The sequence below is a fragment of the Watersipora subatra genome, chromosome 5 (assembly GCF_963576615.1).
Source record: "Watersipora subatra chromosome 5, tzWatSuba1.1, whole genome shotgun sequence".
Taxonomy (NCBI): domain Eukaryota; kingdom Metazoa; phylum Bryozoa; class Gymnolaemata; order Cheilostomatida; family Watersiporidae; genus Watersipora; species Watersipora subatra.
In genome coordinates this window covers 39,941,619-39,953,449 of record NC_088712.1, presented here as the reverse complement: position 1 = coordinate 39,953,449, position 11,831 = coordinate 39,941,619, and the positions used below count along the sequence as shown (strand labels likewise).

Below are 11,831 nucleotides of genomic sequence, written 5' to 3'. Positions count from 1 at the left end.
TGTAAGATTTATCGTGTAACCTTACAAGTATCAGTTATTCCTCGCTATCTTATATTTACACACATTTACATATTTTGAGAAATATATATCTAGATTTACATTCTCCTATTACATTCTTAAACTTCTTATAACTTTTGAAGTTTATAATATTATTTTTTAAAGTTTGTTTCATTATTGTTATTATTTCACCTTGCCTTTTTTAAACATAGTTTGAGTATTGCGTTTGAAGTTTTAACATTATTCATTTTCATACACCGTTATTATTTCTTATTGAGTTTCTAATCTTTATTATTAATAGTAGTAATTCGCAATTATTTTTACATTTTACACCAAACATTTGTAAGATTATCTGTTAGATTATCTGTAAGATTTATCATTTACATATTTTGAGAAATATATATCTAGATTTACATTCTCCTATGACATTCATAAACTTCTTATAACTTTTGAAGTTTATAATATTAGTTTTTAAAGTTTGTTTCATTATTGTTATTATTTCACCTTGCCTTTTTTAAACATAGTTTGAGTATTGTGTTTGAAGTTTTAACCTTATTCATTTTCATACACCGTTATTATTTCTTATTCAGTTTCTGACCTTTGTTATTTATATTAGTAATTCGTAATTACTTTTACAACAAACATTCGTAAGATTACTGTAAGATTATCTGTTAGATTATCTGTAAGATTTACTGTAAGATTTATCGTGTAACATTATAAGTATCAGTTATTCTTCACTATTTTATATTTACACACGCATTTGTAAGTCTAGATATATATTTTGAGAAATATATATCTAGATTTACATTCTCCTATTACATTCTTTACGTTTTTTAATAATCTGTTTATTACACATTTTCTCAAAAGTTACACATTGTCTAATGCCTCCAAAGAAACGAACCTGCAGTGAGTCATCACAGGAAAAGAAGAAAGACTTAAAAAAGACAGACTGAGGAAAGCGGTTGCTAAAGCCTTGGAAACTGAGCAGCAAAGAAATGAACGCTTAGCAAAGGCTAGAGAGAAGAGAGCATCACAGACTAAAGAACAACGCGCACAAAGACAAGCGTATCATCGTGACCGAATTGCAACTGTAAGATCTTTGGAGACCAATGAAAAACATGCAAAAAGACAAGCGTGTGATCCGGAGAGGATTGCAATTGTAAGATCGTTGGAGACTGACAAACAACCTGCACAAAGACAAGCATGTGATCGGGAGAGAATTGCAACTGTAAGATCTTTGGAGACTGGCGAACAACGTGCACAAAGACAAGCGTGTAATCGAGGGCGGATTGAAACTGTAAGATCTTTAGAGACTGACGAATAACGGGATCAAAGACACGCGTGTGATCGAGAGAGGATTGCTGCAAGAAAATGCACATCTTGGAGAGAAAAGTTTAATGCAGCATTTTTTCTTCAACCGCAGATCTCTTTAGATTTCACAGTCAAATTTTTCAACAAAGCTTTGATTTTGTTAGATGTCAAAGTCATTAACATTTCTGGTAAGAGACTAGAGCAACTCGGATTCACAATGCCATGCAGAGATTTAGACCTGCTTCCACAGACACAATTGCTACGATAAACCAACTATGACATGGCAAAGTTAAATAGATTTGTTAGCAGCACCGAACCAAACCTTACATTTGATCAGAATTTAGGGTATGGAAAGATTTTAAAAGCAGTGGATGATGAGCGTGAAGCGATCTTTTTCTTGGATGCTCCCGGTGGAACTGGTAAAACTTTCTCGCTCAATATTTTTCTTGCTAAAATCAGATCTAACCGGCGAGTCGCACTGGCAGTCGCATCTTCAGGTATAGCCGCTACGTTGCTGGAAGGTGGAAGGACGTCTCATTTCATGTTTAAACTACCATTAGATATAGGACGCCTGGAGACTCCTGTTTGCAACATCCGTAAAGGTACTAGATTGGCTCAATTGTTACAGACCACAAAATTAGTTGTTTGAGATGAATGCACAATGGCACATAAAGCAACATTGGAAGCTCTGGATCGAACGCTTAAAGACCTTTATAACAGCGACAAAATTATGGGTGGTGTATGTGTACTTCTTGCTGGCGAGTTTTGTCAAATCCTATCGGTCATACCTAAAGGAACTTCAGCTGATGAACTCAAAGCTTGCCTAAATGATTCTTATACATGTATATGGCACTGTGTAGAAGTTTGTAAGCTAACGACAAATATGAGAGTGCATATGGGAGGGGATGACGCTTTGGGGGAGTTTTCTGCACAACCTTTAAATATCGATGAGGGAAAGCTACCAGTTAACAATGGGCTAATGTCTCTACCTGATAAATGCGGATTTATTGTAGACACAGAAGACAATTTACTACCAAAAGTGTACCCAAATATTCACGAAAACTATCTTCAGCACCAATGGCTGAAAGAAAAAGTAATTCTGGCACCTAAAAATGACACTGTTGACCACATCAATCAACTACTTCTTGAAAAAATTCCTGGGACTACGACTTCATTCCTCAGCATAGACTGTGTTGTTGAAGAGAATGACTCTGTCAATTATCCTACAGAATTCTTGAACTCTTTACAGCCTGCCAGTATGCCTCCTCATAATCTTCAACTATGCGTTGATGCCCCCGTTATGCTTCTTCAAAATTTGGATTCACCTACATGTAGATGTTGTAATGGAACAAGATTGATCATCGAAAATCTATCCCCAAATCTTATTTGTGCTACTGCGCTTACCGGAGCTGCAATGGGTGAAAAAGTTTTTATCCCTAGAATACCACTAATTCCGACAAATGTGTCGTTTCAATTTAAATGTATTCAGTTTCCTGTTAGACTGTCATTTGCTTTGACTATATATAAATCCCAAGGCCAAACACTAAAAACTGTCGGCATTCACCTCCTTACACCATGCTTTTCTCATGGACGAGTAGGCAGTAAAAATGGTCTATACATTCTCTCGCCATTCGTTCAGACAAAGAACATTGTTCACCCTCAAGCGCTTCAGTAATACACTAGCAGTATGCTCGGAAAATTTTCAAGGATATCTTCCTCAGCAACGTCAACTTTTCATTGTTATTATTCATAATATTTTGGTTTTTGATTTTGTATATCATATTTCTATCAATTCATATTTTTTGCAATCATTGTGGTAGAACAGACTACATTTAACAGTTGCTTGCTAATTATTTCACGTTTAAACACCTTTACTGATGTCTTATTTTTTTTGTAAATTGTTTGGATTGGCACAAACTGCCTTGCTCATGAAATGTTTTGAATTTATATTTCCATTGTCATGTAAGAAACTTCAACAATAAAATTATTGAGATATTAAACATTGTATACATGTTCCGTGGTCTATATGCCTACTGGAGAACCCGCCATATTAAAATTTCATACACACTTGTGAGAATAATTTTACCATCAAATCGGGGACATATTGGTGCAATGGTGTTGACATTGTCTATGACTGACTGCGTTCCTTTGTTATAATTGGTCAAATTGTTCAGATAACTGCTTAAGAAGCATATTCATTGGGGTTGATACTTTGGCATTAAGTTTGGAACATCTTGCAGCAAAGGTATTAAGAATGATCATGAATGTGATCTTAAATAAAATAATCAGTCAATGCCCCCTAATCAATGGTTAAAATATCATACACACCTGTGAGAATAATTTTACCATCAAATTGGGGACATATTGGTGCAATGGCGTTGACATTGTTTATGACTGGCTGCATTCCTTTGTTATAATTGGTCAATGTGCTCAGGAAGCTGCTTAGGAAGCATATTCATTAGGGTTGATACTTTTGCATTAAATTTGGAACATCTTGCAGCAATGGTATTAAGAATGAAAATGAATGTGATCTTAAATAAAATAATCAGTCAATGTTTCCAAATCAATGGTTAAAATATCATACACACCTGTGAGAATAACTTTACCATCCAATTGAAGACAATTTGTTGCAATGGTAATGGCTTTGTCTATGACTGACCGCGTTCCTTTGTTATAATTGGTCAATGTACTCTGAAAACTGCTTAAGAAGCGTATTCATTGGGGTTGATACTTTGGCATTTAATTTGGAACATCTTGCAGCAATGGTAAAAATAATGATCATGACTGTGATCTTAAATAAAATAATCAGTCAATGTCCCCAAATCAATGGTTAAAATATCATACACACCAGTGATAATAATTTTACCATCAAATCGGGGACATATTGGTGCAATGGTGTTGACATTGTCTATGACTGACGGTGTTCTTTTGTTATAATTAGTCAATGTGCTCAGGAAACTGCTTAGGAAGTATATTCACTATAGGGTTAATACTTTGGCATTAAATTTGGAAGATATTGCAGCAATGGTATAAAGAACGATCATGATTGTAATCTCAAATCAAATAATTAGTCAATTTCTCCAAGTTTTAGGCTAGAATATCATACACATAATTACAATAGCTTTGAGATAGTATAAGACTATATTTTCTCTTATAACAATTGGCTAATATCTTAAACTAATGGGTTAAATGTCATACACACCCGTGATAATATTTCTACAATCAATAGGAGGATATATTTTCACAATGGCATGTCTATTAATTGGTTAAACTAATGGCTACAAACTTGCTGATTAAAATACCAAACATTCCTTTGTGTTCATATTGGCCTATATATAGTTGATAGCAAAAAGTGCAGACTACTCATTAGACTAGCATTGGAAAAATTTATGATTTTGTGCACACTTATAATAATTGCTCAATTGTACGTAAATAATGAATATACTTGTATACTAATACAAACACACTTTTCTTTGATGTTTATATCATACATCAGAAAAATCGTATGACAACAGATTTGAGACTGTTTTTCACGGTTTGCAGTTCCAATAACTGGCTGATTGCTCTAAAAGACATTGACCGCAGCATCATACATAATTTTGATGACATAGGCGCCTTCAAATTGAACAAAGCTTATTCCAATGGTATCGATATAGCTCTAATCAGTGTGTGCAGTGATCATAATTTTTAATGTTCCCAAGCTAATGGTTAAAATATTTTACATACTTTTGGTCATATCTGCACTAGGGAATTGAGTCAATCTTGTTATAAAACATTTAAATAGCTCACAACTGAATGTATGGTTGTTGCATAGATGGGCAACTCGATATATTTTTAAGAAAATGTAATAGATAGCAAATTTGGTGGTACAAGTAGCACACTTTACTAGAAATAATGATATTTTTAGAAAGTACATATTTTTCATGCTTACATTAGGCATATTGGAGATACCGATGTTTCTTTTCTAACGCTTTACTCTAATACTGTATGTCGCCGCCTATGCTTGGCTTTTCATGCATGGCTTGAAAACAAAAGAATTACCAAACTTAAAATTTAAATCGAAAGTGGTAATCATTGCGTGCAACCAAACAAAAAAGTAAAATCAAAATGAATTATATTCTAATTTATTTGGCTTTTTGACTTTTAAAAAAATTGCACACATTTGCTGGCCTGGTTCTTTTTACTTTTGTTCGCAAAAATTAACTCATGATTACACAATGTAAATTTTCTGATGACTGCCATTGGTAGTGATAAAAATGAAATATAACAAAATACTTAATTGATTATAGTAATTAAATTTGTTGCCTATTAAGGGCTTAAGAGTTGTATGAAAACTATGTTAAAATGTCTCTATGTACCTTGTGGATAATCATGTTAAATGTTGGAAAGTCAGAAATCTAGATAAGACATCAGCCTGCAACCCTGGCATGGCTGTTTGCAATTTACAAACTTAACTTGAATGGATCACAGAAAATTCTGTGAAGCAATTGGCTTCACTGAATTTATTACCAAACATAAAAGTCTAAAGTCGATTTAACTTTTGCGCATAATACATGTGTAGAGTTAGTACTGTACAGAAGTTTAATAAAGAACTATTAAACTTCTAAGGTGATAATTGAGAAAAACTGAAATCATGGATAACTTTTACAAGCACATTTACGAAAGTGTGGGAACGGTATCACAAACCGACAACTCCAAAATGGTTGAAAAAACAAAGATAAGCCAGAGTTATCTTCTCCACGCAAAAGTCCCTGTTTAATAGATAAAAAATTCATGCGTTTGTGTCAGGTGAAGTCCCCGATGTTAATGTTAAATTCTCATGAGCTATAGCTAAAAAACGAATAAAGTGACAGCTCTCAAAATCAGTGCATTTTTAACCCCAACAAAAAGTGTTTCATTATGTTATTTTTTAAAGCTCTTAATGACCGATGAAACTTGTCCTCAAAGTGATGGTAAAAATATTGCATTCTTAATTGCGTGTGTGTGTGTGTGTGTGTGTGTGTGTGTGTGTGTGTGTGTGTGTGTGTGTGTGTGTGTGTGTGTGTGTGTGTGTGTGTGTGTGTGTGTGTGTGTGTGTGTGTGTGTGTGTGTGTGTGTGTGTGTGTGTGTGTGTGTGTTGGGCAGGCGGGCGTGCGTGCGTGAACTTGTAAATGCATGCAATTGGAGACTCACACCAGAATTTAACAGACAAATTGGGGACGTTCGGAAATTGGGGACGTCCCCAATCTTTTAAACCCTTTTTTCTTATAAAAAACTAAAAAATATATAGTTTAATCCAAATCCCGACAAAATCTGAGCACTGTCCCCAATTGCCTGCATTTGTACGAGAACATCTGTGAGTGTGGGTGTGTGAAAAAATATGTAAGTCCCCATAAAGTTTGCTAAATTCTCATACACATTTGACCTGTTTCCATTTGTTAGTAGGCAAATATTTGCGGAGTTTTCTTCTCATAGAAACTTTTTACCTAACAATTGGGGACATTATATCTTATTGGGGAGCTAATTACTATCTTGTAAAAACTCACAATATTTGCGAGTTTCTACAAGAATGGAATTACAAGAGATGAAAACTCACAATATTTGTAAGTGAAAAGTCACAATATTTGTGAGTTTTTATCTAAAATGTAGCTTCGGAAGCAAATTGAGCGTTTACACTATTTTTGAACTTGTGTTTAGCTAAAGGCTATATTTGCTCTTCTGCATTACAAATGTATTTTGTAGTTTAGCATTTGCAAAGTTTTTTTTACAATATAATGTATTTGGCCAGCAGTTATACATGCTCAGCAGACATTTGAAAGTGTGTCTCGTTTGCTTCCTTCAATAGTTCAGGCCTTTAATAATCCTTGAGAGCTCTTGTACTTTTTTAAATATTTTCAAATATGCATCCTTCTTTACTTACTAGCTTTTTTTAGTATGGTTGTAGTTTATACGCAATTAAAAAAAATTGCGCTTTATTATTCTAAAGATTTGTTTGAATTCATTACGTACATTTCTTACATAAGTTATAGCTGCATAAAATCTCAGGTTAATTTCACATAGTCTTAAGCATAAGATCTCTGTACATGTACTTTATTGACTTCAAATCTTGATCCATTGTATGACTTTGCAAGAACTTTACTACATCATCCTTCCTTGATATTTTTAGACTGAATAAAATATCAAAATAAAACATGTAGCCTCCAATGCTTTCTCTAACTCGTTTACATTTTTCCTATATTTATGAATAATAATGGTCAAAATTCTGATTTAAAATATATTGTAAAAGTTAACTTGAATGTCTAATAATTTTGGTTCAAAACATTTAAAACAAACATAATTAAACCAATTTCAAGTGTCTCTGCAAATTTCTAATCTGAGATCTGTATATTGTTAGAATTCAATCAAATCTTCTGTTTTTTCTTTTTCAGACCAATGATCCATCATTGAACTTTTTTACTATGTAGTATTCTTCCATCAGCTCCACTAAAAAACTTTCGTTACTACTAAAAGATCAGAGTCAATTACAAAGATTGACAAGGTAGTATATCTTTAGAGAATGAAATAGCTAAATGGAAATTTCTGCCATACATTTATTGCTCCTCATTGAAAATACTTATAGTTGTTTTAGAAAATATATATATTTCATCAAGTTTATATTGAGTATGTTGACACTACCAATCTTTTTATCTAAAGCTTGATTGTAATTTAACTCCTATGTCCCTATGCTTGCTTTTCATGTATGGTTTGTAAACAATGGAATTATACAAGTTTCAAGTTTAATCAATTGCGGTTATCAATGTGTAAAACTAAGCAGCAGTGTCAACATTTAATGAATATATTTAATTCTTTTTGGCTTTTGGATTTTTGAAAAAGTGCTTGTCACCACCTTACTTGTTCTTTTTACTTTTGTTTATAATAGTTAACTCATGCTGACGCAATTTAAATATGTTGATGACTGGCATTGCTAGCAGTATAAAACAAGATACGGCAACAAAATTAATTCAGTAACGTAATTAAATTTGTTGTCTGTTTATGCCAATCGCTAATGGCCTAACGCTGAGTTATCCTTTGTACATCATACATGTGTAGAATTAATAGTTCCTAAAAGTAAATTAAAAAAGTGCCATAATATGTATATTTATTACTCAACAAAGATTTCATAGACAACTATAGAACTTTTGAACTGAGTTTGAAGTAGAAATGAAGTCATGCATAACTTTTAATAGCATAATTATGAAAGTGTGCACATGAGATTGCACATGAAATTGTCCACCGAGCACATGAAATTGGCAAAAAATTAAGTATACAAAAAAGCAAAGTGTTTTTGCATACTCGCAAACAATAAAAAGATTTTTTGGGGTGTTAAATGGGTGTGAAATACTGAACGCAAATAATCGTCAACATGAATGACTTTTTTAATGTTTATTACTATTTGGTTCATGGGAATGCAAAAGATTAAAAATTTTTTAAATTTTATTGTAGTATTCATCATATATAATTTTAGCTGGATTTCAGTAGTGTATATATGTAAGAGCCTAATACGGTTCAATGAATGCATGAAACTTTGTTTGTTATACGATACAAAGCCAAATGCGCTTAGCTAACGTCTCAGCAAATAAGCAATGCATACTGAAAATCTATATATAAATATCAGTGTCTTTTTGTTTTCTATTGTAACAATGCATAACTTACATGACTCTCGCATAAGCTTGATTGATATGATAAGCAAGAATATTGCAATCAGTAGAGAGCTGTAGTAGGACTGAAACAGGCACAGTATAAATTACACAAATATATAAACAGTACACAGAAATAAATGCAGTGCACAGAAATAAAAAAAACACCTTCATTTGAAACCGTCATTTTTATTACCCGTGCAAAATCGGGCAATCTGCTAGTTTTATATAAAGCAAGAGAGGCTGCTACCTATTTGTAAAAATTCACAACAATAAAAAATCTAAAGAAGTTAGACCAATATAAAAAAAAACCATTTTTTATAATTAAAACACAAAATGAAAACAAAACTTCTGTTGATCACCAAAAAATACCAAATAGTAGATCCCTGGTCAAAGATTTTCAAAATCACACTGGAAAAACTGCTAGCAATTTCTTGTTAACTGTTTTTTTAATTATTCTTGACAAAGTTATTACTTGCGCTGTTTTAATTAAAAAAGTTCACAGGTAAACGTTTGTTTTTTTGCTATTTTTAATTTTGTTCAAAAAACTTTGCAATTATTTTTTATAGATTGCATTGTAACAAACTAATTTTAGATATCAATAGCGATAGGGCAATAATTTAATTATGGTGCTATTGTTATTGTGATTCCTAATTTGAAATAAACAGTTTTATGAGAATTATTCTATAGCTGGCCATTGACTACTTCTGTTGGAAAGCTTACCTACAGTTTTAATGTTTGGAAAACCGACTCATTTTACTTTTTGTTGGTCATAGTTGCTTGTTTTTTTTAATAGTTACTTTAAAAAACTCTCACAGCATTGGTAAAATTTTCGTGCTATCTGAGATTTGTTTGAGCCAACGTGTTATCGCTTCTCAACCTTTGCCTGTCATACATTTAGCCTGTAGTGTCTTGCTTATGATTATGTAACATCGCAGAACCACAAGTTAAATATAGAGAACAAAGAAACTTATTCAGTACTGCTGGTCATCTGTAATAACAAGATTATAACATTGGATGCTTTACACACCAAATCAAAGACAAATAAGATGTTTACTTCCATAAATTTTGTGCTCAATAGCATATACAATTTACAAATATTCAATGAGTTTATTATTTTCCATTTACTCCATTCTATAATATTCTACTGGCACAAGGCTTTATTGTTAATTAAAAACCAAGCAGATGCAGTGAGTGAGACATGTTTTTAATAAAATAGTAGCTTGTAAATTTCACAGACACTGCAAATAATTTGTCAATAATTTACCTAGGCGTGAGATTTTGAACTTCATTTGCAATATCACCCAGTTAGCCTCAAACAGAACAAATTGTATTTGTTTTGTATTAATGATACTCATGCTCACGTTCATTTTAAATCACATTGTTTTTACTATGCCAATCTTTTTAAGAAAATGCGTACTTATTTGCCAATATAAATAGCTTTCAAAATGCATCAAATTACTGCTCAGGCGCCAAAGATTAATGTTATATGTTTTAAATGGTGAAAATAAAGTGAACCACCTGTAATAATCAAGCCGGATCATATTTTCAAAATATTACATCTGAATTGACGTTGCACACAAAGATCACTGTTATCATAAACTATACAGACGTATATGTAGATCAATGTTGTCAAATATTTCACATGGAAACATCCTATTTGACATCCGCAAGAATTTTTTATAGATTGCATTGTAGCAAACTAATTTTAGATATCAATAGTGCAATAATTTACTTATTGTTCTATTGTTATTGTGATTGCTAATTTGAACTAATCAGTTTTATGAGAATTATTTTATTACTGGTCATCGACAACTTCGGTTGTAAATTTTATCTACAGTTTCAATGTTTAGAAAACCATCTAATTGTACTTTGTGTGACTGATAGTTGCTCTTTTTTCCATAATTACTTTGAAAAAGTCTCACGGCATTAGTGAAATTTTGATGCTGTTTGCAATTTGTCTGACCCAACATGTTATCGCTTCTCAATCTTTGCCTGTCATACCTTGAGCCTGTAGTGTCTTGCTTATGATTATGTAATATCGAAGAATCAGGAGTTAAATCTGGAGAACAAAGAAACTTATTCAGTACTGCTGGTCATATACAATAACAAGATTATAACATTTAATGCTTTATACACCAATCAAAGACAAATCAAATGTTTACTCTCATAAATTTTGCTCTTGGTAGCATATACAACTTACAAATATTCGATGAATTTAGTATTTTCTGTCTACTTTGCTCTACAGTATTCTATTCTGCGCAAAGCTTTATGGTTAGCTAAAATGCAAGCAGACTCAGCAAGTGAGACATGTTGTAAATGCTATGGTGGCTTCAAAATCCCCAGACACTGCAAATAGTTTTTAAGAATCTACCCAGGTGCCAGGTTTTAAACTTTATTTGCAACATCACCTAGCTAGCCTCAAACAGGAAATATTACATTTGTTTTGGATTAATGATAGTCATGCTCACGTTCATTTCAGATCACATGATTTTCACTAAGCTCATTTTTTTAAGGAAATGCGTACATATTTGCCTATCTAAACAGCTTTCGCAGTGCATCAAATCACTGCATAGTTTCCAAAGAGTTATCACATGCATCTTAAATAGAAAAAATAAAATGAACAAAAGCTAACAATCAAGACTAATCATATTTTTAAAATATTTCATCTAATTTGATTTTGTTCCCATAGACTACTATTATCATACGCTATACTGACATAGGGCAATATTGTCAAATGATTTATTTGATAACATTATGAAAAACAAAACGTAATATGGAACACAAATTAATTCTTTAATTGGACTATCGAATTTACAAAGAGTTGAACAGTTATATTTTAAAACAAATATGAAGGGTATTTCTTAT

The 11,831-nt window shown here is 32.3% G+C and overlaps 1 protein-coding gene across 1 annotated transcript; it reads left to right on the top strand.

Annotated features, from left to right (window-relative positions):
- The first annotated feature begins 1,969 nt into the window (after positions 1 to 1,969).
- On the top strand, positions 1,970 to 2,983 carry LOC137397355 (uncharacterized). The gene has a single exon (XM_068083644.1). It carries the CDS (start codon positions 1,970 to 1,972, stop codon positions 2,981 to 2,983), a length of 1,014 nt encoding a protein of 337 aa, XP_067939745.1.
- Positions 2,984 to 11,831: the final 8,848 nt, after the last annotated feature.

Coding starts and splice junctions, on each gene's coding strand:
- LOC137397355 (XM_068083644.1), top strand. CDS start 1,970: ATGGCACATAAAGCAACATTGGAAGCTCTGGATCGAACGCTTAAAGAC.